The sequence below is a fragment of the Ursus americanus genome, chromosome 12 (assembly GCF_024610735.1).
Source record: "Ursus americanus isolate L20-20 chromosome 12, mUrsAme1.1.p, whole genome shotgun sequence".
Taxonomy (NCBI): Eukaryota; Metazoa; Chordata; class Mammalia; order Carnivora; family Ursidae; genus Ursus; species Ursus americanus.
This window is the reverse complement of record NC_142138.1, coordinates 7,939,160-7,967,017: the sequence shown is the minus strand read 5'-3', so window position 1 is coordinate 7,967,017 and position 27,858 is coordinate 7,939,160. Positions and strand designations below refer to the sequence as shown.

Here is a 27,858-nt window from a genome sequence, read left to right as displayed (position 1 = left end):
GGAAAACTATCAAACAGAAGCAAGCTCATCTATATCTGGCCAGGAGGACGACTTGAATGAATGGCAGTTAGAAATGAATGGGACTACAAAAATAAGTGGTTAAGTTGCTTGTTAGGCTTTTTTTTTTTTCCGAGATATTAAAATTATCTTACAAGTCGGTGATTCTCAATTTCTCAGCCATTTCCCTATCCACGTTCATTTTATCTTTTTAAAAATTTAAATATTAAACGATGTAGCCATGATGTTACAGTGACATATACGGACATTCTGATCATTAAAACTGCGATGTAGTCAGGTGTTTTTTGCAGAAATATTTCCGATCAGATTTTCATTTCTTAAAAAATGCACACTCAGCCTTGGGCTTCTGTAAAGGCACACCTCCACATGCAGGTAGTAGGCATTAATATTTTTAAGACAAAGAAGCAAGAAAGGTCAGCAGTAGAACCACGTGCCTTGTTTACAACCCAAGGCTAAGGTGACAGTTTTTATGGAAATTATTATCCCCTAACTAAAAAATGCTGGAAATTTCTCAGGAAAAAAAAAACTATATTAGAGATAATAAAAAAAAACTATCCTAATTTTAAAGAGACATATGGTTATGCAAAGGTTCAAGTGTGTGACATACGACAAAAAAATAAGTTTATTTATTTTAACCTCAAGAGTCAAAACAAATTTTAAAAATCCCCCAATAAGAAGACAAAAAGAAGCCCCTTGCAAGGGAAAAAGAAGGCGGGAGGTGAGTGTAGAGATTTGCAATGGAGAAAGTAAAAACTGAGTACTTTCAGTAAAGCCAATTGTATTTCCTCACCTTTTAACATATTTCAGTATCTTTTGATCTCTCATTTTGGGGTTTCATATTAACTACCTGATCATATATCTAAATTGGAAGAAACCATAACAGATCATGGTTTTTATGCTACCTCCTCTTAGCCTAAGCACTATACCTTTCAGTCCTTCTGGTACCCACCATCATGAGAAAAAGAGACTATTAGTAAAGCACACTCAGAGAAAAAGAGGAAGAGATGCCTGTCACCCAGCGCACACACGGGTCCTAGACGTTCAGAGACACTAAAAAAAAAAAAAAAAAAATCAGCTCTTCACTCAGTTTATGCTAAGACCAGACCCAGGACCAAATGCCTTGCACTTGCTGCAAGGGTACAGTCTGATGGACCTTGGGGTTGGAGGTATAGAGAGGAAAACGAAGCAAAAGGCCAGAATACAGTTTTTCATTTATTATTTTTAAAAGTAATTTCTACTTGGGATATAAAATGAGAGATACAATGAACTCCCTGGAATTGTAGTATCAGCATGTGATTTAGTAAAAACACCAATATCACCTAGCACAAAATCATTGCTTTAGGGTAAATCTATTCTACCTATATTTCTCCAATGGATATTTGCTGGAAATTTCTAAGAAATCATTTGCAGAATCTATCAGCTGCGGGAGTTCACTATTATGCTTCCGTCAACTTCATTCAATATAATTTACATTTTTTTTCAAATGGCCTCACAGGATTCCTTGCGATTTTTCGCACGTACAATTTCACAGCAGGGAAAAGGGGGAAAGACAGAGAGAGAGAGGGGGAAAAAAAAAGCAAGATTCCCTACCCTCCCTTCCCCCCTCTTCTTCTTTTCTCTCTCTCCCTCTCTCTGTTTTTTAAACCAAAAAAAAAAAAAAAAAAAAAAAAAAAAAAAAAAAACCAGGAGAGACAGAACAGATGCTTAAAAATAGATTTCTAAAAATCACTGTAAACCAGAGTTAGAAATGTAATTAACACCTATTTATAAAGAATAATTAAAGTTGGGCCGGCCACAAAGAACAGCAAAGATAATCGAGGTCCTGTCCTCCCCCCCTTTTTTACACTGTTTGCAGTGTGTTCTCATGATAGCCACCTGCTCCCTACTCGGCTTTTCCTCTGTTCGTTTCCCCGGCAACCTTTCATTGGGTTTTCCTCCCAGCTATCGCTTTCAGTTGGGCTGCTCGGTCTAATCTTATTTGTTTTACACCCATCAAAACAAGCAGCCAGACAAAGGCAATCCTCTAAGAATGGGAAAAAGACCACAGCTTTGTTATAACATCTATGCAGAGCGAAAAGTCCTCCCCAGGCTTTTCTAGCAAAAAATAAGTGAGATGGATATGAATTTACAGCCTCCCCACATACCCGGCTTTGAAACCCCGTGAAAGCTATTGCTGGTGAAATTCAAAGTCAAAGTGGGCACTCGCGGCATCTGACTGTGCCATTTTGTGCCATATCTTCAGGGTCAACATCAGGCGACAGGAGCGGCACTCAAGGAGTTTCCCTGCTTCTTTTTTTTTTCCGAAAAAGATGATGCTAAAAATAGATTTACTACTTTGGCAGAAAGGTTTTCCACTTCCCCTTCCACATCCCAAAGTCCTGTTTCACAATTACATCTGCTGGTCCTGAACCTCACCTCCTCCACCCCTCGTACCCAGCTTTCCCCATCACTCCTAGCAGGAGACTGAAAAAGAAATGTGCCTTTAACTTTAACAGTCATGTAATTCTGTTGAAAGCTCACAGAGGCGGTGGACACGCCAGCCAACAGCGACGGTGACATTGTGATTGTCAAAAAAGACACCAGCCTTGCTTGGCTAAATGTGTGTTCGATGGAAGAAGCAGTGTGTGTGCCTTGTGTGCATGCAGTGCCATTACACTTGGAGATGGATTCTGGCTTTCAGAAAAGAGAAATACTAATAAACACACACACACACACACACACACACACACACACGATCTGCACAGTGATTTACGATGCACGGTCCATCATCCTTACACACACACACACACACACACACACACACACACACACACACACGGCTGGAATCTCCAAGCTGCCTTCCTCTGAATTTTCACTTACCATCTTCAAGCCATTCCACTCCATCTGTGATCAGAAGAAGATGGACCCTCACACAGTGTGTCAAAAGCGGAAAGGAACGTTATGTAAAAGCTGACATTCCTTCTTCCAGAGCTGCTGCCCAGAGAAGGAAGCAACAACTCAACACGCCAGGCACCGCTACACATACAAGCCGCCTCCTCTTTTTTATGAGGTCATGACAGGAAACTCTTTGAAATACAAGATGCAGCATTTACTGAAGCCCAAATAAATCACTCTCTTTGCCGTTTTGACTGCGCAGTCCCCCGAAACACAACTGCCCATCTCAATGTTCAGTATCCAGGAACTGCCTCTCGAGCTTTAAATTTCCAGCACGGAAATGGAGATTCCTAACCCCGCTGCATCCACCTCCAGCCCCACAAAACCCAGGCACATAGACAAACCCCCTCTCCCTTCCAAAAAAAAAAAAAAAAAAAAAAAAAAAACCCTTTTCTGCCAATATGGTCTCATGTAATATAACCTCTTTCAACAAATCAGCAATTATTTCAGCCCACCTCCCCTCTACAACACCCCCCTCCTTTATGTTGAAGGGAAAACTGACAATGACCTGTTAAAAATGACAATCTATTTCCCCAGTGCTTTTCAATAAAAGGACCTACCGGCACTCTCTACACAAAAGAGATAGTAAATGTAGGAACCAAACAGCAGCAGAGAACTAAACTCTTGTGCAAGCATAAGACTGGTCAAGGTGTAGATGCTTTTCTTCCCTCCAGCAACACAAACAACAGATTATAAATCTAGTCATACCTACCATAACCATTCTTATTGGCAAATATTGGGTCTCGCAGAGCTTCGACTCTTCTCTTAAAATTTGCAAAGGTTTCAGGATATATATTTTAAACGACTACTATTGTTATATATATTTAAAGATCCACAAAACACAGTGTGGATGATTGTAAAGTAAATCAATTATTTGGGGGGAGGGGATGGGGGAGAGAAAGAAAAAAAAAAAAAGAAAGAAAAGGAGCAGTGAGCTGAAACCCCCGATTCTAGGATGTAGATAAGAACAACTGAACAGAGCCTTGCTGAAATTGGCTCGAAGCTTCCCCTTTTTACATCCATTTATGGGACCATCTGTCAGCCGAAGCCAGGATCTGATTGGCTGGGGAAACGAAGGGAGGCGTTGCAACATCAGGTGCTATTTAAATTAGCTACTGCCAGATTGACGATGTTAATGATTTGGTGACCTCTACAACAACAGAGACCAGATTTCTGAACTGCTTCTTGTGTCTGGTAATTAAGGCCAGGCTGAAGCAACAACAGCCATACTTGTATTTTTACCTTTTCCCTCCTCCTAGCTCCAAAGTACTGTAACAACTGCAGGTCACCGGCCGGCCGCTTGCAAACCTTAACAGTGGGAGTGTCCTCCCTTTCACCCTGTCCTGAGGGCTGCACCACCAAACCCCTCTGACAGAGGGCTTTTCCAGTATAGAATATTTTCAACCACCTTATCTTTCTCGACAGTTGCTTTCTAGCGAAATGCATATTTAATGATCTGCCTCTAGGCTTAAAGATACAACAAAAGCACTTTAATGCTAATACATCTACATTTTAACTTTATTATTTCCTAATATTGCTGATTTCTAGTAAGTAATGCTCCTTCTGCAGCTAACATGGCCAGCGTTTCCAGAGAAAGCAAGTTTGACATTGTGTTTGCTCCGCAAACTGGTTTCCTACAAGTTTGCTTCAGAAAACTGCTTCCTAAAAACAAAAAGAGAAAAAAAGCTGGGGGGAGGTGGGGGGCAGCTGTCAGCCTCTACCTTTCTGCCTTCTGTCTGAGCTTTTCAAAACAGAGAATGATGAATGATTTATTTAAATGAATTTATTTCTCAACTTGGATAGGGGCATGATCTGAATTTTTAAAAATGCACTAAAACACGTTCTCTCTTTGCTTTCCCCGCTGCTATAAAGAATGGTAAAGCATGGTTTTGACAACAGCATCATTTCATGACCGGTGCACAGTGCTCATCTGGCTGAACTGAACACGTGATTTTGCTTCTCTCCTTCAAAAGATGTCTTTTTTCTTTGGCCTCTTAAAAGACTTGCAAAGAGACATTTAGCAAGTGTGTGGTGATGTGTACAGTTTGTATGCCTCTGTTACACATTTCATAACCTCTACAATACCAGTCTTCAGTAGTATAGTGATTTGTTCTGGTTTGGGTTTTAAAGTGGCTTACCTGAGGAGTTTTTGCTTTACTTCTATCCAAAAAGCTAACTTATCGCTATTTATTTAATTCATAATTTAGTCAATTTGTCCCTCAATGAATACATAGAGGTAACAAATATTACTAAAGAAATAATTCAACATAATTTTAAATCTTTGGCTGGAGTTGACAGCGAGATGGGACTGGGCAAAATAGAAATCTAGACCGAAAATCATGGTACACTCTGGGCTTCAAGTCCAAGAATAGACAGGTCTGTGAAAAATTATTAGAAAGAAAATAACCTTTACATTTAAAAAAATTAGAACTATTCTCTCCCAGCTACTATTTCACGAACACACACATAAATATACATAGATATGCATGCTTTTAAGAATACAAATACACCACAAAACAATATGTGTTGGGTACACTATATGGAAAATTAGACTTGAATATAAATACATTCAGCTGTTAGAAATAAAAATCCATGAAATAGAAAAGTAGAAATGTTAAATTTATAACCCCTTCAAGTGTAACAAGACTGAATTAAGTAAACTTTTAAAATAATTTCTCTAGTAAATATACAGAGTCCTACGAGTCACAATAGTGCTACAGTATCTGTTGAACTGTGTTCTAGGGACGAATTCATAGGTTAAAGGTTCTAAAGAGCTCAACATCCAGACACAGGGCAGGTACAGGTGCCCCAAATCAATGACAGAAACTCTGAGTGCAATCTCCCCAAAACCGAAACATTGTGAAAAGAAAACCATGAACACAATGCTAACAGACACACACATGAAAACAGCTCACTCCGGAACAAAATATTTACTTTGTATTTCTCTGGAGGTTAGAAAAGTCAGAATTTCTTAAAACCATTCTCCCCATCCATACTAATCTCGGCACACTCAGGGAGTCCTTAATTACCATTAGGTATATCAAAAGATGTTCTGGCCACTCTTCTGAAATAGGAACTGTACATTACAGTATAAATAATTAGCTGGTTTTGCCAGGTTAAAAAAAATCCATGCACTTTGTATATTGATCACTTCTCCAAAAACCTCCACTCTAAAGTCTTTCAACGGAATCCTCAAACAAATGCACAAATGTCCTCAGAGGCCTTTTCTCTAAAGACAAAGGCAGAATCCTATTGTTGGGAAAAGTCAACCTTATTATTGCATTTCCAATAGTACCATTCATCTTTCAGAGTGAGGGGCTGACCGCTCCATCAGTGGTGTGACATTTGTAAAGCAACAGATTCTCAATATATTATCTCAAGAATCAGGCAGGCGAGTCTCCCAGTCATGCATGATTTTTTTTTTTTTCTGCCACAATCCTCCACCACCACAGAAAGAAACTTGTCTCACTCAGGCAGCTAAGGCAACCTAAAAATGATATCCCAGAGCTGTGGGGCTGTTAGAGCCGCTGTCTCCCTCTTACCATAAATGAGCAGTTTCTTGACTCATTAATAACAATTTCCCTTAAAAGAAGGAATCTCATATCAGTCAGCCCCTTGCCACCATGCACACATCCCAAAGGTTGCGGACATGTCAGCATCAGTCGCCGGCAGCCAGCTTTCCCACACAGAGTCCAGATGGACTGTACCAGAAGCCAATTCAGCGTTAATAACTACCTACTCCGCGCAGTGGAGAAGCCTTACGTGGCACAATGGGCTAGGAAACAGCAGCCGGCTGAAACTGCAAATAAAAAACACAAACCAAATTCTCCAAAAGCACCAAAAGGAAGGAACAGAAAGGGAAGCGTGAACTGTATTCCTTGACTTCCATGAGAAGAAAAAAAAAAAAGAAAGAAAGAAAGAAAAAAGAAAAAGAAAAAGAATCCTTCGTAAACATAGGGGGGGAAAATGAAGGGGGGGGGAAACAGATGCTGCCCAGAAAAAAGTGACAAAATATTACCTCATTATTTAACAAAGCAGCATTAAGCGTCCTGCTGATTTCAAACATCTTGCCACAGATTTTGTTTTAAGAGAAACAGATAGAATCCTTTGCAAAGCACTCCGTCTGCAAAGGGTTCTTCAATTTTCTTGCGCGCCACGGAACAGTCAATATATTATTTCCCTAGAGTTCGCACATTAAAACCTCTAGTCAGTGAGCTGAATTTTCCCCTTATCTCACACACAGTAGACTCCTGTTATATGTACTGCTCTCTTTGCAAGAGCAGCCTGCCCCAAACATGGCTGGTGTTTAAACTACTCTTTAAAGTAACAGTTCACTACATAACCACCAGGTGGGTAGAGTGCACAGATTCAAATGAACCATCTTAAAGGATTGTGGTGGTGGTGTTTTTTTTCTCCCCTTTTAGGTGTAGAATGTGACACGAGAAACACCAGCATCCTAACAGCCATCGAGTCTTGTATTTCTCTGTATCTTGTCAAAATAAATAAATAAAATTCCTTCTCCGGACTTATAGCGAGGAAACAAAACAAAACACCATCACCAATTCTAATAAGAACTGTGAAGAATGAAACACAAACACGCTTTGTTTCATTCAGCAAAGGATGAACAAGGAAAATCCAATCAACACAGAGCAAGGCGGTGGGGGGGAGGAGGGTACCAAAAACTCCATGGAAATATTTTCCTTCAGCAAAAAGAGAAAAATATTGACTCACGTGATAAAAACCCAATTCAAAAGTAAATATGTGGACGAAGCCCATACAAGATGGAGGCAAGAGTTTAGGGGTGCAACTTTCCTTTTGAGTAAAGCATTAGGTTTATTTGATAAGGTCTTTCACGATAGGAAATAACCCAGCAGCTTTTTAAAAGTAAAGACACTGAAAAAACACAAAAAACAAAATCTTACGCATCTCTTTTATACAATTACACGAATAGCTATAAACAACCACAAGAGCAAAGTAATCATATATCTCTCCCCGATCCTGTTCTTTTTCCTTAAGATCTGCCTCAAAGTGTACCGTTTCTGTCCTATGTTATTTTGGGTACATAGCTAACTTGGTGTCTCCTTTGTACAATTCTATTCCAATTAATCTGCTCCTGTGCCAGGAATAAATAGAATGTCCCAAGCTGAAAGCCCCAAGTGATGGAGGGCGGATGTTCAAAGATAAAGAACCACCTGGACAAAAATAAATCTCATCGCTTATATTGTTCTATGGCCTGATTTTAAGGAGGATTTTATCACAGAGCGCGCATCGACCATCCTACGTTCCCTCGTATCTAAAAGAGAAACCAACACACGCAGATACCTGGGATTTTGTTTTCTTGGCTGGACAAAATTAAAGCCCTGGAACTTCCACATCCTCTTGCAAACACAGATGTCGATACTAGTATTTTTCCAGCCCGTCCAGGCAATATTTAGCCACACACGACAGTGACTCTCTCCTTCATCTTTGAGTCAAGGCTGCATCACTTAATACCATTTAACCTCCTCGCATATTTTAAGTTTCAAGTGACAATTTTTAACTGGGGAATGAGAAGGAGGAGTTGCTCTCATCAAATTCTGGTTGTATGAAATAAGCTAATTTGTACACTCACCATATGTCTTAAACACTAATTAAAAAATGTCACTTTCTTCAAACATTAAAATGTAATCAGCCTAGTAAATAAAATATTCTCGAGTTTTCTTGCCTTGGTGATAATTTAAAGAGTGTTTATCTCAAGGTAACCTCTCTATTTTGATTACCAGGAAAGGCTTTTGATTTGAAAAGGGAAAAAAGGAGATATTGGGGGCTTGGGGAGTGAGAAGAGAAAACCACAACTGTACGTAGCTGCACAAAGGAAAATAAGATGAAGCGGGGTTTTAAGGACCATAGTCTTGTTACCCTAAGGCAAATCCAGCCAATCAATACCACCCATTGACGGTCTACCATCTGCCATGCTACCCAGCGATGTGGCTAAACAGACCTGTTCCATATGACCGTAGCCGGCTCATTTTCAGTCGATTAGGGCAGTTCCAGAGCATTCACGTGCAATAGCACAAAACTCCAAGTCTGACTGAGCCTCTCTCTTCACACCAGTCCCTCCCAGCACAGCTGCAGACCTTTTCCTCCTGCTCTGGGTGTCTGGATTATCTCTTCTTGCCCCTCAATGGAATTAGCAAAATAGGGTGGGAAGGTAGAGCAAACAGACACTCACACACACACACACACACACACACACACACACACACACACACAGATAATTGCTGGCCCTTCTTCACTGTCATGCAGAAATCGGGAATTCCATGTGCTCTGCCCTAATATGATTAAGGCACACCATTCAAATAGCGTCATCAGTGTCCATGACCTGACATTTTCCTGTAGTGCTATTTCTTTTTATCTTCTCCCTCTTCCCTTGAAAACTAAACCTAAACTGCTGGCATTTCTTCCTTTAGAGAAAATACAATCAGTATGCCCAGACAATGGTATACTCATTTAAGGGCTTTTGATAAAACTTAAAGCCTATTTACCTTCGATGAATTGTGGTATTGGTTTTGCATTTTTTTTCCTATGAAAAACATTAAATCAAATTTTATAGGAAAATGCAAACACACCACAGAGGCAAGAAAGATGCACCGGACTGACACAGAGTCTACTGGAAGGATCAGGAATTCACTGTCGAGGTTCTCTTAGAGATATATGACCCGACCCTATGATGTTTTTCTCTTTCCTGATAGTTTCATCTACTATGGATTGCAGGAAAGAGCTACAAGAATGCTACTGTGTGGGAAAATGTGACAAATGGATGTCTAGTCCCCTTAAATTGCCAAGAGTTCACGTTCACCTGTGCAGGTAAACTAACCTCCAGGTTGATTCATACTTGATCTTCCTGTTTTCTTTCCTTACTCCTAAGCCTTACACTAGAATAGCAGATGAAAGCAGAAGGTTTCTTTCCAGAATCAATGTACACTTTTTCAAAAGTGACTTTGACCATACCCTTAAAGCACTAGGATGTCTTTCTGGGAAAGAAAATTTAAAGGACAGGAAAACTGCCTTACTTAAAAAATTCTGAAAAAGGTAAATACACATTTATAAAAAAAAAAAAAAATCTAATTTAGGTGGAGTCCCCGTCTGGACTTTTCACTGCTATATTCTTCATCATAGCCTAAGAAAACTCAGCAGGGTCAATGTGCAAACACACGGAGATTTCTGAAGATCCCTGCATTAAGGGATTTGAGGCCTTCCCATTTCAGTTCAAATAAGCTTCGCTAAAAATTAAAAAAAAAAAAAAAAGAAAGAAACGAAAAAACCTTAGTATAAATATAAATCTTTACAAATCAAAGGCCACTGAACAGATAAATACAGACTAGCCATACCATCAAAGGATACAGTGTTTATCCAGATTAATACAATTTTGAAAATAATTCATTACAGAATTTTAGTTAAGATTTTATTTATTTATTTGAGAGAGAGACAGCATGAGAGAGAGAGAAGAACAAGTGAGGGGGAAGAGGAAGGGCAAAGGGTAAGGGAGAAGCAGGCTCCCTGCTGAGCAGGGAGCCCAACAATGCAGGGCTCGATCCCAGAACTCCGGAATCATGACTTGAGGCAAAGGCAGATGCTTAACCGACTGAGCCACCCAGGCACCCTTCAATATGGTGTTAAAAAAAAAAAACCACCTCTGGACTCATTTATAATTTCGTAACTGTAAATAAAAAAATAGATGTACAGTATTGTAAAAAGCAAGGAAGGTAATTTGTAGAAGAAGGAGGAGAAGGAAGGAAAGATAAAGGGGAAAGAAGGAGAGGGAGGAGAAAAAAATAAATTACAGGACTTATAACAAAGTACAAATAAAAACTGCTATTTTTTACCAAGAGTCTATTGTATACTGAACACTACAGTAGGCACTTGACATGCACGATCTCATATGACATCATAGTGGTGACAAAGGTTATATCGAAGCATTCTTCTAGGAAGATGTGTTCCTCATCTAAAAGTAAGGTCTCCCCTCCAACACTTCGTAGAAGAATATGCTTAGTAAATATTTGTTGAATGAATAGGAAGATGGGTACAGACTAGAAGAGAAAGAAAAAGATGTAATTTTTTTCTCATCTAAAAGTGACCAAGAGATTTCTTTGTGATGTGCTTCTAACTAAGCATGTCCTCAAAACGTATTTCATTTAATCTATCATTATGACCAGGCTATACATTGGAAGTGAGAGAGACACAAAGGATTAAAGCTGGAAAGCAAAAAAATCTTAGCGGGTAGGATGAGTACCTGATTAAGTCCTCAGTCCCTACTTCTTCCGTATCTGGCAAAACTCCTTACATAGAGCCGTTGCTCAAAAAACATTGGTTGGATGAACTTCTATGTCCTTAGCCCCTTACAAGTACAGAGCCTGGCTCCAGGCAACACGCACTTATGAGGAAGGAATAAAGATCAACAATTCCAGTCAACATCACCTCAAAAACTATCCCACAAGTTAAATCCTGTGATTTTAACTAGGGGGCGCCGAACACCATCTTAAGGGAAAAGATATGCTGGCTCCCTAAGCCTCAGTTTCCTCATCCGTAAAATGGGCACAATAATAATTCCCTTAAGGTTTGTTGCCAGGATTAAAACAGATACGGGCTTGGTGGAGGCAGTGCTCTAAATGGTACCTATCATTATTAATATGGAGAACAGGGAAAAACTGTATGACTTAGTACCTAGCTATAAGACTATTGAATCTTGTTGAGGACAATACAATTCAGAGACTCTCAAAACAATTAGAGAATAGTAAGAGAAAAATAACTAAGAAAGGCTGAATGGTCTGTTCCAGCTCCAATTAAAATGCCTCCTGCAGATTAGGACTTAGCCGATAGGCAAAGTTCAGTGCTAAATTCTGAGTGTGAAGAATAAAAAGAAATACAGTAATAGATCCCACCTTCAAAGAACTTACAGTCTGGTTGGTAAAGGAACTTTCCTTCTTATGCATGAATCTTGATAGTGTAGGGAATATAAAAAAGCATAGTATCAAAAGGAAATACTGAAGGACAGTTGATGGTGAGGATGCCATCTGGATTGATGGGGGAAGGCTTCACGGAAGAAGCTGGAACTAATACTAGGCTTAAAGAATGATAGGATTTGTCTAGGAAAATTCCAGATATTTCATATAAGAACAAAGGTGGAGGAGGAGGGCAGGAAGGGGATAGTGGCAGCCAGCTCATTCTAGTTAGACTCCCTCTGAGGCTTCCTCTGAATCTATTCCAACCTCTTCCATTTTTTAAAAGTTATAAATAGAGGAATATTATGATATGAGGAGTGTAGGAGAACAGACCTTTTATTCAGTAAGTACTTTCATAAAAGGAGCAGGAATTAATATTTATTGCACATCTATTATGTGTCCAACATTACACAAGGTACTTTGCCTATAAATCTCATTTCATCTCATAACTCTGAGAGTTCCAATAGGGAAACTAAAGATTAGAGAATTTGCTCAAGATCACACAGCTAGTAAGAGGCAAATGTATACATGTTCCAACCTCTGTTCACACTCGTCACTACAAACACTACCTTATATAGAAGAGTGTAGATCTAGAGAAATTTAAATCTTATTCTCTATGTTATTCTATACTCAGAAACTAACATTCAAAATAATGTCATTGATGGGGCACCTGCGTGGCTCAGTCGGTTGAGCAGCCGATTCTTGATTTCAGCTCAGGTCATGATCTTGGGGTCCTGAGATAGAGTCCTACGTCTGCATCCATGCTCAGCAGGGAGTCTGCTTGAGATTCTCTCTCTCCCTCCTCTGCTCCTCCCCCACTCGCGTGTGCATGCTCTCTCTCTCTCTCTAAAATAAATAAATAAATCTTAAAAAAAAGTAATGTCATCGACATCTGCTGACGTTATAACAACAACAATAAAAAACAAAACAAAACCCAAGAACAAAAAAACCCTACCTATGCTTGCAATTTCAGTATTCCGCCGCCAGGTGACGATAGAATCTTGGTCCTATGAGAATTACAAGCGTCGCCCTTTTGCCTGTATTATTTGATGTGTGTGCCTCCATTTTTGGAAGTGGAGGAAAGAGTGTCTGATCCTCTGATGGAATTTCTACTAAAACCCCATGACATTAATCTTTCCAAATATTTTCCAAATTTTATTTATCAAAAATTCAACTCTGAGCATAATTCTAAACTTCAACAATTTTCAAACAATTCTATCACAGATTGTATTCAATGAATTACAGTTCTTTGCTACTTTCACACTGTACTGTGAGCTTGCAGGGTAGAAATTGTATGCCATTTGCCTTATCATCCCAGCATGAAGAAAGTCAGTACCTAGAACATAGTGGGCACTCAGTAAAAGAACATAAATAATTGATTCCAAATATTTTAGAAAAACTTTTGAACCAAATGCTTAGGGCACAGTTGTTTGGTACTTTATTCATTAACACACAACTTTCTTTCTCATGCCACCCTTAATGCAGGGTTATGATAAAAAGCCCTTTCCTGAGGTTGGTCATCAGAGAAGCATTTCTCTCAGGGGTTGGGTACTTCCTTCTGCTTTAGCCAGGGACAGTCTACATTCATTGTAAGTCGGGCCCTGCACAGCAGTCTAGTTTACGTTTTCACCCTTCTTATGCCCGGGGAAGATTGCTTCCTTTCTCTGTGGGAGATGAAGGAAAACTGTGAAAAACAAGGGAGGCATGCTATATACCTGTCAGAAAGAGGCAACTCTCCACTTGACCCTTTTTAGTTCTCCTCTCTGACTCTGAAGCTGGGGGAATGATTTAACCACTTTTAAGCAGAAGAGTAAAGTTACACATTAGTGCTGAGTAGCTCATTTCCCTTAGCAACCCCTTAGCAACGGCAGCTTCGAGTTCAAAACACCTCCTTGAAAAGGATCACATCTTTAACGAAGATGAGTATTTTTTTTAATGTAAGGTTTTTGAACAGATGTTTTAACATTACAACCCCCAAAGCCTTGTAGGCTACAAATATCTATTTCATGCTAACTTTCCTTTATGATATTATGTGGTGACTATAATTATGCTGGGCTCCTGCGAAATTTCAGTCCCTAGAAAAGCCCTGGTCGTACTCTGAAATTATTCACAAATACATAACTTTTATTTTATCAAGTCACCATTAATCCTAGGTTATTATAGAAATTACACTTAAGTTCTTTAAAAAAGGTTATTGATATTGACCTCGCTATTCAGTTTGCTCCCTTACTGAGAAGAGTTGAATAAGTAAAATCACAGTTTTTAAAACCTACATCAGGGTTTTACAAACTATATTTATTACATGTAACCTAAGGTTTTGTGGACAGTTCAAAGAAAAATATAAAAAGAAATTCCAACTTTTCCCCAAACTGGTACTTACTGATTTTATTATTCAATACTTACCTTGCTCAGTTCACGATCTATAAAATGGATCATGAGATAATCAAATAATCATCACATTTAATTGCTTTTACACTGTTGGTGAAGTGAGAGTACTTGCAAAAGGTTTTGCTAGCCTTCAAAAACCTTTAGGAATATAAAATGTGCATATCATATATGTTATGCCTATCATTAAAACTTTAATCTTGCTTAAAAATGTTGAGGCTCTTTTGTCATCTTAAAGGTTTTGTAACTCAGATAATATATAAACTTCTGCTTGAAATGTGTTCTTTATTATCTATTAGCACATGGGTACCTCGGAGCACAAAATGCACAAGGGCTTAGATTAATGAACATCTTCACTGTTGATTTATTGTGCCAATCCCAAGATGTGGACAGCGAAAAGACATGTTTTCACTTGGTATCACTAGATAGCTGCTCTGTGCCGTCCACCTGATGTTCTGAAGTTTTACACGTTTCCATGTGTGAGGGTATTACTGATGAACATGCCTAGAGCAAAAACCCCTATACACGCTAGGTGCTCACTGCCTGTTCTTGAAAGTAAGATCCATTTTAAATCACTAGGGAACATACGAGGAGGAGCCAGAAGACCTCAAGGCCAGTTCCATCCCTATCACTAATAATTCTATGACCTTGGGCAAATCACTCTCCTCTTTGGACCGGAGTCTTTTTGATTAAATAAGAACTGAAACTAGGCGATTTCTGAAGTCCCTGCCGGCTCTAATATGTCAGAGTCTATAAATAAATGGTTTGTAATTAGCAAACAAAATTTTCAGTAAGGTTAACTCAGATTTTCAACTGACATTACAGTGTTAGAATGCTGGCTAAGGGGAAGTTAAGCTTTTGAGGATTTTAAAAATCTGCCTCAAATGAAGACCCAGGTTAGTATCATGTTCCCCCAATATCCAGTCTAGTCACCAAAGTTATCTTAATAAAATACAGAACTAGAGATGGCTGGTTAACATCACTAAAACCAACGGCTTTGACCAGCACCTTGATCAAGTTCAAAGATTGTCTTTGAGCTTCAGTGTCATCATATTCCAAATGGGGACAATAATAATGCCTGAGGTTGTGAGGCTTAAATGAGATAACGCACGCATGGTATGTATTATAGGGTGTCGTACATGCCATTAAGTACTCAAAGATGCTGAATATTTTTAAATATTAGGTGGACATACATGAAATTGTTTTTAAAGCTTAAACAGAATCAAAGATTGTTGCTTTTATATGGTTCAATCTATGTTGTCACTCTCCTGCCTAAAATCCCTTCCACGATCCTCACTGCTTACATCAAGTCCAATTATTCAGTATGGCATTCAAGGCTCTTTGCAATCTGGTTTTCATTTAAGTTTCCTGAGTCCTTTGGGACATTCCCTTCCATATACACAGCCCTACACATGCCAGTCTATTCTCCCATGTCCCTTGGCCCTTCTACCTCATGCCTTTGTTCCTGCTGTTTCCTCCATCTGAAATGCCTTCTCTCCCTGGAGAATCATACTCATCCTTCAAGTCTTCAACCTCACTAAGCAAAATGCGCTGATTTGTAATGTGAGCTTTTATAGTAGTTTCTTCTTCCTGCCTCCACCACCGTTGTTTACAGGTCTGTCTCCCTGAGCTGCTTTCAAGATACACCAGAGCCAGGGCTGCTCTTCTTATCTGGCTTTGTTTTCCTCCAGTTGAGCACATTGGCTGTCTTGTAGTTGGTGCTCAGTAAATATCTGCTAAAGTAGAATGAACATATTCACATGGCAGGTTAAGACATGGCTTCTCACAGAAATAATAAATAGATAAATACCAAAGATGACTCCAAAAAACTTAACTTTTGGACTCTAACCCTCCACGGAACCTTTTTTTTTTTTTTTTTTTTTTTTTTTTTGAGGTGAGAAGTCTCTGCCAAAGTAAGGTCTTTCTCCCTCTGGAAATGCTCAAATGACTAAAATCAGAAACTCTACAGCAGAAGTTGATCTGCAGGACAAATCCATCGAGCTGAAGCCCTGAGCTTTCAACAAAGACTGTTATTTTACTACTAGAGATGGCAATGCTCTGGCTGCAACCTCATTTAGTGGCTATAATGTCAGAGTTTGCAAACTGAATGTGTGCTTCCATAGCTGGAGAAGTAAGAGTCCCAGAGAACTCCATTAAGTCCCTGTCTGATGTGAAGCCATGGAAAAGAGGAGGATACTGCTGAGGCTGCAGTCCGGAGTATGAATTCATCGTTGGCCCACATTCCCACGCTCTATGCAACCAGGACTCTGGAAGAACTCTGGGAAGCTCAAATGCTTAAGAGAATTAATAGTGTATCCTAAATATTCTTTAACTAATGTTACTGCCTATATAAACAATAACAGTTACTATTTAATGTGTGTATATATGTTTGTGTGTATTAAATGATATCATTTTATTTCTATTCATAGATATATATATGCATATATATCTATATATATATATATAGATATATAGATATGATTAGTTTAAAAGGAGAGTCAATAGCTCTGCACTGTAGGAGTGGCAGGCTATTTAGCCAGTTCGTAATCCCAGAGGAATTACTTTCAATGTTTCTTCCAGGAAGTGCTTTTTATCTAAGTAAAATCTATTAGAACTCCTAACATATAAACAAAATAATACTGCTCTCCTGTTGGGAAAAGAGTGGGTCCCACTAAACCAACCTAGGCTACTCTAGTTTATACTGCAGTGGGAAAAAAGTGAATTGGGAATCAAACACTTGGGTTCCAGTACGAATGCTAGCACCTTAGGCCCACGCCTCCTCATCTCGTACGTCTAATTCAAAGCATTTGGTAATTGCTATCCAAGATTCTAAGTGCATTGCCTCAGTTTCTGCGGCTTCTCGCACCCACAGGATAATGATAGCTGTGCTCACGCCTCTCCTACTTTCTACCTACCTTAAAGCTCCACAGTCAAAATATGTCCCAATCATTCTTCAATTACACAAACACAAAGTTCAACAATTAACAGTGGGGACACACCAGGTTAGCAACACACGTTTCACAAACACCCAGAGAGGGCTTAGAACCTATTGGAGTGTCTATCTCATTTTGAGAGATATAACTCTCTCCAGGCAAGCACAGTGAGCTATAAACTTAAGAGTCCGGCCAACAACGTAGTTGTGTAGATTCTGTCTCCCTAACTTTTCTTATACCCAGTGCTACTCACTTGATTCAAGTGTCTGTCTCTCTCTCCTGGATTATTATCATCGACATATCCTCACCTCCAATTTTGACTGAACCCCTTTAGCCAGACACATTGACCTTTCTGAAATTCCAATCTAACCACACTGCTTCCTTGATTAATATTAATTAATGTTCATCCCTCTTCTGCTGAGATTTCCAATGAAATTCACCCAGCAGACCTCTCTCTAACTCCACAAGCTAATAGGACATTGTTTCATGACCAATGTATATAAGTTCATGACACAAATGTATATAAGTTCATAGTTTTCTTTTGCATGTCTGTTTCTCCTCCTAAGCTTGAGCTCCTTAAAGGGTGGGGCACAGACATGATTCATAATAAATGTTGGATCTTAGATTAATAAATGCAACTTTCCCTAAACAAAGCTTCCAAACAGTTGATTTTCTCATTTTTAAGCTGCAGAGAGCTACAGGTAGCTCTCTTCAATTTGCGAAGTGGTTTCACTCAACTACTATCTACTGAGCACTTACTATGTCAGGTGCTAGTATTAGCTCTTTACATGTATTAACTCACTTAACATCACAATCATCTGTAAGGTAGGTAATATTACCATTATTCCTTCATTGACAGATGAGAACAACTAATGAGGACAGAGAGAGGTTAAATATACACTGACTCATTGTAATCATTCAGCAAACATTCACAGACTGTTTACTGTGCTATTTTCACAACCAACTACGAGCAAGAAAGGATATGTACAATCATCACTTTAAAATAAAGGCCAAGGAGAAACCATGTCCTGTTCTTCCTTAGGGGTCTCTAGAGTATCCAGCATAGAATCAAATTCAATAAATATCTGCTGAATAACACTGAATTAGTGCTCCTGAAATTTGGTAGTGGGTCTTTCTACATCAACCACTTTTCTTGCCTGATGCTTGAGAGAAGGGACCCCCTCCTTCTTTTGGTCAAATCCACATACTTTGGAGAGTGCAAGGAGACACTATTAATAATTACACCAAAACAACAGGCATAAACCAGCACTGTCCAAGCAAACCAGAAATCCCACTGATATCCATACTCTGCAAGAATACCCTCTGGAATTATATTTAGGGAAATAACTCAGGTAAATAAAAATGCACACTTATGTACGTATCTTTGAATGAGCTATTCTCTCTGTCTGCAACATGATACCTTCCTTTTTCGGCTTACTGAATACCTACTCATCCTTCAAAATAAAGTTCAAGTATTAATTCCCACAAATGCATTCAGCAAATATTTACTGAGAACCTACTATGTGCTGGACCCCCAAAATTCAACATTAAACAAGGCACATAAATCCTCTGCCTTGAGACTTCACATTGAACTGACAGCAGACAATAAAGCTTCCCAAATTTCCCCAGATGGAATTAGCAGTTTCTTATTTGACTTCCCATAGAACTTGTTCTCCAGATTACTCCATTCCTCATGGAACTGCAATGGCTGCCTTCCATGTCTACCTTCCGCTCAAGACTGTGAGCTCTTTGAGGGCAACAACCCACCTTCATCTATGTCTGACTGACCCAGGACTGACACAGTACTGGGTTACCCAACTGAACTGAAGGCCACATGCTTTCCTTCTCACAATGTCACAGCCTGCTAACATTCCCTTGAGCTCACTGCTTGATTTCTGAACATTTTTAAAACACCAAGCAATTTCTCAGCACCCACATTTACAGTTCTTTGAACTGGGATGGAGATGTGGCAAGAATGTGATATGGTTCAGGATCTTTGAGCATTTAAAATCAGACTTGGGAGGCCAGGTTTATTGGTGAGAACAGAGATGGAACAAGACAAGACAGTACATAATCAAGGACTAGATACACTGTGTGGATCACACTCAAAACATTCCCTAAGTTTTGAGACTGGGGATGTCACCATGAGCCCAGAAATGAGGGTGAACGCAAGTATTAAAGATCATCATCCTTCACTTTAGCCCAGCAGTGCTGCCCGGCTGCCCCTTGGGGTTCACCACTCTCCAAAGCCATCACCAAATGTGCCAGGATATCCTACATGGGCCACATTCTCTCAAGCTTCTATGCTTTTGCCCAAGCTGGTGCCTGACCTGGGATGCCCCTGTACCGTTGTATATCTGACAGTCATTAAGATTCAGCTCAAATGTAGCCTCCTTTGTGATACCATCCCTGAACTTTCTAGGAAAAACTGACCATGCTTTCACTGTGTATCCAATCCTGTTCCTTCCCCACGTACATACCCACTGTACTCTGTCTATATACACTTAACTGCATCCATCATTTATTTATCTATAGGTCTATCTCCCTTACTAAGCTATGAACTTGTTGAAGGGAAAGACCCTCATTCATCTTTGTATCTCAAGCACAGTGCTTGGTACAGAGTTGTGGACGGACATATAGATGAAGGGATCAACATACAGATGGACTCAGTTATGAGCTGGAGTGCTCCCTCCTCCCCACCAAAAAAAAAAAAAAAGCATCAGCTGATATAATCTTATGTGGTCTAGTAAAAGAGTTTGGAACTATAGACATTTGGGTACCAATCCTGAAGTCACTTAATCTTAAGTGAAGTCACTTAATCTCTTTGGACCTCAATTAGTCTTATTTGTTAAATTGCGATGAAGCATGAAATCCCCACCTCACACAACAATGACTGGGAGTTTTAAATGAGAGGAAAGAAGTGAAAATGTTTAGAATAAAATGTTGTTTCAAAATACCATGATTTCAGGGGGGAAAAAAAGCATTAGCCACAGTAATGTTATCTGGAGATATTTTAAATTTAGACCAATACTTCTTTCCTTCTAAACTGACACACGGCTGTGCTTTTTCTAGGTCTGCTAACAGGACAAATTAGGTGACAAACCTCTGTGCTAGGATTCTCTGGGGTGAGTTTCTTTTTCTCCTGCTAGATAGGAGAAAGAGAATTTGTCCTCTTTATGGGTCTGGGGTTTCAACTCTCGAGGTCTAAACATTTTTGATGGCCTTGAACTAATTTCGGCCACCATCGACAGAATGGGAGTGGAAAAATCCCTACCACATCTGCCTTGTCAGGGGGTGGAGGAAAGAACTTTCTAAATAGCCTCATTATTGGTCCCAGCTGAATTCTGCTCCTGTTCCATGATGCCAGCAAAAGCATTTTAGTAAGATGCTGCCAGCATCAAAAGCAGATCCACTTACGGTTTCCTGTAAGCGTATCTGCAATGGCAGAAGGTGGCGGGTAGCCAGGTGTGAGTGTGCGTGCTAAAAATCTCCAATACGTCAAGCTGGAAGAACAATTTATGAAATGAAATTCAATGTTCTATTTCTACTCCAAGAACTCAGTTTAAGGCACCGGAAATTCGGCTGGGTAAATCGGCTCCAATTCTCTGCTGCTTTACTGAATCAGAGAATCTCAGGGAGAGAAATGTCCTCTGTATTCTAGCTTGAGTGTGTCCCATCCCACCCCACCCCAGCAGGACATTCCAAACAAGGGGTCATGAGACTCTGCTTACATAGTTTCAGTGAAAGGGAGTTCATTCACTACTTTTCTAATAATTTGCCCATTTGGGGGTTAGCTCTGGTCAGAGGGCAGGGGCTGCCATGTGTCCCCCAAATCCTGTCTCCTCTTCTGCCTGGCCAGCTGGCTAGACTACAGTGGGGCTAAGTAACTGAGTTCTGGCCATTGGAATGTGGGTGGAAGTGATGCACATCCTTCCAAGCCTGGCCCCTCAACAACTTCTGTATGATGCTCCATCTTCTCTTTCTTCCCTTGCCTACTCAGTAGGTACAGAGGGTATAAAGCTGAACTCTAAGGCCTGAAAGGAGAGCAGAACCACTAGATGGCAGGGGCCTGGGGCCATGAACGACCATGTGGGTCACAGCCTCCTGTAGACCCATCTGAACTGTGATTAGTGAAAAGTACCTTCCTCGATTAAGCCACTGAGATTTGAGGGCTCCTTGCTTCAATAATTCATATTCTGACATAGAGACCGTTCATCCAATTTTTTTAAGTGGCAATACCAGACTAAGTGTCTTAGGTATTCCTGCATCACCATCTCTCTTAGAAGCCTTAGTGGCACTCCTGTATAGAATATATGTATAGTATAGCTCTATGTACTATTAGCTCCTGAAAAGTGTTAAGGAGTAGTACAGGAATGCATGGGAAGAGGGTGTGGGAAGGAAGGAGAGGTGGGGAAGGCCACATGTTCTCAAGGACCAGCCTCCTTATGCATGTAAATTTCATTGATCTCTTGTAATAACCCTGTGAGATAGAATCATCACCATTTTAAACAGGAGGAAACAGATACTTGGGCAGGATGGTATAGATAACCTATATGCTTGGGCACAGCCATTTCCCACTGATTTCAGCACCAGAACCTATCAATTGGCTTCTGTGGACAGACCTTCTCACAACCTCCATCTGTCTGATCCCCAAACTCCAACCCTACAATCCCTGTTGTTATGCTTTCCACACTAGGACCCCAAATGCCAGGTGTTTTCATGACTCTTAAAACAAACAATGTCCCTTGGACATTGGGTTTCCCAATCTGGCTGCTCTTCTGCAGGTGTCTGTAGGAAACAGGTGTGTTCTCCTGCACCTGGCCTCATCTTTTCCATCCCTGGTGGTATCTGGTGAGAAAATGCATCCCTACAGCCCATTCTAACTACAAGAGAGGTATGAAAGAAAGATGTTTTTTAAAAGCCAACACTGGAGAGAACGTTGAAATTAAATCAAAGTTTCAAAAAGTTTGAAAGTTTAAGCCTCTCATCTCCACTGCAGAGCTGGTGTCCTTGCTCTGATAGATCAAGCTGATGTCAAAATTGGAAACAAATATTTAACAGTGCAACCTTGGACAAAGTATGAGATTTAAAAATGCAGGCCCTATGTCTAATAAAGTCCTTAAAATACAGAAAAGCCAACATACATCAAAAGTTTAGGTTGGTTTGTTGTTGTTTTTTTAATTGCATTAGAAGCTATGGAGATCACCTTAGAATCAAGAGGAAAATCTTTCAAAGTTACGATCTTATCTCTTTAACTGAAGTTGACCAGTTTTTAAGGATCTGCGTTAGGTGTCCTCCTCTCTGACCTCACAGCCTCCTCTGCTTCCTTTCCAACACTGTAGCGCTTTTCCCACTGTAATGATCAGTTTATGGGGCTTTCTTTCCCACTACATTAAGAGTTCTGCAAGGTCAGGCAGGGACCATGTCTGATTCTCCCCTTTATCCCAGTGCCTGGCAGTGTGCCAGATAATCCTTGAGGAGCTGGTTAATTTTTAGTGTGGTTCATAGTAACAGAGCTGCTCCATTCCTTTGCCATGGAACCCTCAAGACTTGCTTTGGATCAGCATCATCAGCTGTGAAATGGGGCTCTGGCTGCACCCAGCCTACTTTACAGAGTAACTGCCAACTCTGAGTAGGAACCAAACACAGTCATCTGAGTGGATCTGAAGTATCACTGACAGTCACCGAGGTTTAACTGATTAGTCTACTCTCTAACATTTGGAGAACAGGGTCTGTGGGAGGATGTAAGAGGGACTGGCTGGCTATGTGGGTGGGTGTCCTTTCTTGTTTCCTAGTTTCTAGTGTCCTGAGTGATCTAAGGAGCCTGACCATCCTGGGAGGTGGAGGACATTTGGTGGCTAACATTATGGAAGTAGCATTACTGTCTAGTTAAGACATAAAGACCAGCGGGTGGCTTTCTCTTATTTCAAGAACTTTATGAGGCACAAGGCCGTACATTTTTAGATCTCATACTTTGTCCAAGGTTGCATTGTTAAATATTTGTTTCCAATTTTGACATCAGCTGAATCTATCAATGCAAGGGCACTGACTCTGCAGTGGGGAAGATGAGAGGCTCGGAATTTTGTTAGAGATGCTTGTGGAAGAGTTGGTCTACAGAGAAAAGGATGAGCTGGATGACCTCTTAAAAGGATTCTATGATTCAGATGTTTTACACAAATGTTAATGAATAACTCAGCAGGGCAGGGAAGACAAAACCAGTACAGTAATGCTGTTCAGGTATTATGTGCATTTGCTTTTAATTAAGTGATTTCAGGAGCCCAGAACTGAGTTCCCAGCCCAGCAAAGACCTCTGGCTGCAGTGACATCACAACGCTAATGCATCCTTTATTCCTGGTTCAGCAGAGGACAGGCCAACTTCCATCCACCAGCTCAGGCTGTGAGCGAGGATATTTCCAGTCAACAGTAAGCTACTTCCTACAAGTAAAGCAAGTGCTCTCAAGTGCTCACAGTCATACACACAAAAGATATCCAGAGTATCAAAGATCTGAGTGTACTGAGTCTAGGCACCAAAATTTAATGACAATAAAACTTTTGCCTTAGTCAGCTTGCATTGCCATAACAAAATACCACAGACTGCATGGCTTAAACAACAGAAATGTATTTTCTCACAGTTCTGGAGGCTGTAAGTCCAAGATCAGGGTGCCATGGGTTCTGAAGAGGATGCTCTTCCTGGCTTGCAGATGTGATAACCTTGTGTTAGCTTTGGGCTCACACGGCAGAGAGAAAGATCCCTCACTCTCTTATAAGGCCAACCAATCCTACTGAACTATGACCCCCCCCCCCCCCCGTGAGCTCATTTAAACTTAATTACCTCCTAAAAGCTCTGTCTCCAAATAAAGTCACATTGGAGGGTTAGACTGCAACTCCAGATTTTGGAGGGACACAATTCAGACCATAGCAACTTTCATACAGGAAGTTCAGTGTCTACTTCAGGTGGTTACAGTTTAAGTCACATCACTACGGTGAAATTCACAAAAATAAAAATATATTTATCCTCAATGGGTTATACCAAAAAAATTTTTTTATTAAGTAATTTCTATACCCAACACGGGGCTCGAACTCAGACCCTGAGATTAAACGTGGCATGCTCTACCAACTGAGCCACCAGGGGTCCCCCTCAATGGATTATTTTAGCTAAGATTTTTTTTAAAATGCAATCCGGAAGATGTATGCTGTTTGCTGTTCATAACCAAAGTTCCAAAATATATTTCTCCGGAAATGGTAAGAAAAGAGACAATGGAAAAGTACTGGAATGGAAGCATGAACACCAAGCATCTTTATTCTGTAACTAACTAGCTATGCCACCTTGGTTAAGTCCCCAGCCCTTTCTGTGCCTCTGTTTCCTCATTATACCAAGCTGGTTTAAACAAGAAAACACATTAATTTAAAATAAACCATGTTTCAGAATGCCATTTCTGGTCAGTTGTTTTGAGGATCCAAATCAGTACAGTGATTAGAAAAAGAATCCCCTGCCCCAAAGGGGTCTATAAAAGGAAAATGGATGATAAAATAAATATCCTTAATCTACTTAGTTTTTTCATTTTGTTTAGTTTTAAGCCCATAAGATAATTGATTGCCCCTTCACACCCACCCTTTTCCTTGGTACTAACATTCTCCCTTTGGAAAAACAGATAAGAACAATCAGTAACATTTGGGAATCTTTCCCTTTCGCTGAAGAACAGCCAAGGCCAAGAAGTGACTTGAGGGACAGAGAATGAAGGACTGGCCTTGGATCTGCAGAACCCCTGAGACAATGCACTGACACTACTGCAGCCCCCATTCCTTCGGGAATATAATACACAACCTCCCTTCCCTGAACACCAAACAACAAAGGAACACCGGCCACAATCCAATTATGGGGGGGGGGGATGCACCACTCCCAGGACGGCAGGCAGGAGGGAGGGGTTGGGAGAGCTCACAGCAAGAAGAGCTCTGAAAATGTATCTCTTATATAGAATTCAGGCTTCTGGCTTAAAAACATTAATTCCATTGCAGAGAGTCACCGAACAATTTCCCAAGGATTCCCAAGATCTCTTAAGCCATAAAAAGCATCCTTATTATATTAGTATGCTAAAGAGTTCCTCTGCATACTATTCCAGGAGATAGAAGGGAGAGCATGAAAAAAAAAAGCTGAATGATTCCAAGGAACTAAACAAAGAAACATCTTTAAAGCTTATCTAGTTACACCTAATTTTGAAATCTATTTTTTCAAAGCCAAATTGGAAAAAAGTTCACACCAATTTTAGGGAAGGTACTACAGAACAAGTTATTTACAACTCAATTTCAGTGTTCCTTTATACAATTAAAAAGCACCTTCTAAACAAGACATATTATCAAACTATAAAATAAGAGAAAAAAAACCATTTATCTAATCCTAGACTTTTTTAAGCTTAAAAGTAATTAACAAGGAAAATTACTGATACACTTGACGACATGTAAATTCAAAACCTCCGTTAAGTCTAAGACAATAAAAATTATAAAGAAGATGAGCTGGAAAAATATTTAGCACAGGTATAAAAAAGGACTACTGCTTTTTAAAGCACTCACATAAATTAGAAAAGACGTCAGTATGGACTCAGGCAAAACTCATGAACAGTTATCCAAAAGAGGACTTGCAACTGGTTAACAAGTATGGAAAATATCTAACTTCACAACTAGTTTTAAAAAATGTGTGCATTAAAACAACACTGATAAGGGGAGGTCTCAGTATTTGTCTCCCTCTTCACTGTCCACTTAGGGAAGACGGGTGTGGGAATAAATCCAGTCAGGTTCGAGAGCTTTTTATTGGACCATGATCTCAAGGTAAAGCTTTAATCATGCCATGCATTAAATATCAATTTTTAAAGGCTTTGTTAATTTGATATATTTGAATAAAAATGGTATCTCATCTGTCAAGGAGATGAAATTGAAATGGCATGTGGGCAGGTCTAGACCAGCAATGATAGGGCAAATAGTCTTCCTTTGCTCTGGACAGGATTTTCCTCACCATTCCAATGCAGATGGGGAAAAGGGACAAGGGGCAACCCCATTTTTAGGCTCTGGCCACACCTAGGCCTGCAAAAGGAATTCTTTGCAAGGTCCAGCCCAGGTTACAAGGACTGCAAATGGAGCTCATCTGTGCCCTTCTGCTTGTTTTCTGTGACCTCACAGGAAAAGGAGTCCAGAAAAGGATTTGAGTGTTCTTGGCACTCTGGCTAAATGCAACCTTATATCACCCCCTTATCAAATGAGATTCTTCTATTCATTCAACAAAAAGGTCCTGAGCACCCACAATGTGTGGGCATCATTAGAGTCACTTATTAAAATAGCTAAAGCTGGTTTTTTTCGGTCTATTTTACTTTATTTATTTATTTATTTATTTATTTATTTATTTATTTATTTATTTATTTATTTATTTTTAAACCACTTTATGGAGGTGATGGTTTCATGGATATATACTTAGCTAAGACTTTTAAAACTGATCATACTGGCAAAGGTGCAACCCTCACACAGAGCTTGCAGTTATATACATCTTGGGCTGCTGGGATGAAATTTTTTTTCCCTTTTTATTGGGGCCAGAGGGAGAGGAAGAGAGAGAATTTTAAGCAGGCTCCACTCACAGGGCGGAGCCTGATGCAGGGCTTGGTTTCATGACCCTGAGATCATGACTTGAGTTGAAATCGAGAGTCAGACACTTAACTGATGGAGCCACCCAGGCGCCTGGGATGAAATTTTTGCAGTAATATGAAGCAAGTGCCTTAAAAATGTTCCTGTAGTTTGACCCAGTAGCTGAACTACCATGAAAACTACCATAATAATAAAGCATATTATATACAAAAATGTCCAGTATAGAATCACATGTATGCCCATGCTAGGCTAGACTAAAAAGATGAAGGTGACATGAGGATACAGTGAAAAGGCAAATAAAATAAACTAATGGTAAGTTGTAACAAGTGCTATGAAGGAAACCCACAAGGGGCTAAGAAAGAGAACAGGACTTACTTGAGACAAACATTCAGGGAAAGCCTACACATTTAACTTGGGGCGTAAGGGCTGAGAAAAAGAAGAATCATTTGAGGACTGAGACAAGAGCTGTCAAGCCAGGCAAGTGCAAATGTCCCAAGTCAAGAACACTCTTGGCTTGTTCCTGGAACAGACAGAAGGACAGTGTGGCCGGAGTGTGATATGCAAGGTGAAAGGTGGTATGAGAGCAAGTGAGATAGAAAGGCAGATCCATATCGTATAAGGAAAATGCTTATGCCATTATGTTAAGTGAAAACGGGAGGGTCGAAAATTATCTTCACAGTATGATCTCAGCCATGAAAAAATACGCATAAAAAAAGACTTGGAAGAAATATACTAGAATGTTAACAGTGGTTATGTGGGAGAAGCACAAAAAGCGTACTGGCTTTGGAACTAGAAAAAGACCTGAATGTTATATCCAGGCTTCACTACCTACCACTTAGGAGGATAGATATTTAACCTTTCCAAGTCTTAGTTACCAAATCTGTAAAATTAGAATTATGTCACCTCACAACAGTGAGCTGACACACGGTAAGCATGCCTGATTTAAAAAGCATTTTTTATTATTACTATCATTACTCTTG

At 39.8% G+C, this 27,858-nt stretch overlaps 1 protein-coding gene across 1 annotated transcript in view; it reads right to left on the bottom strand.

The window, feature by feature from the left end:
• ELAVL4 (ELAV like RNA binding protein 4) overlaps positions 1–3,951 on the bottom strand; it is an 84,039-nt gene extending 80,088 nt beyond the window's left edge. Inside the window, exon 1 of the mRNA XM_087865863.1 lies at positions 3,665–3,951. Coding sequence (XP_087721989.1) covers positions 3,665–3,673 — 9 coding nt within the window. The 5' untranslated portion in view covers positions 3,674–3,951. The remainder of the gene's footprint in view (positions 1–3,664) is intronic.
• Positions 3,952–27,858: the final 23,907 nt, after the last annotated feature.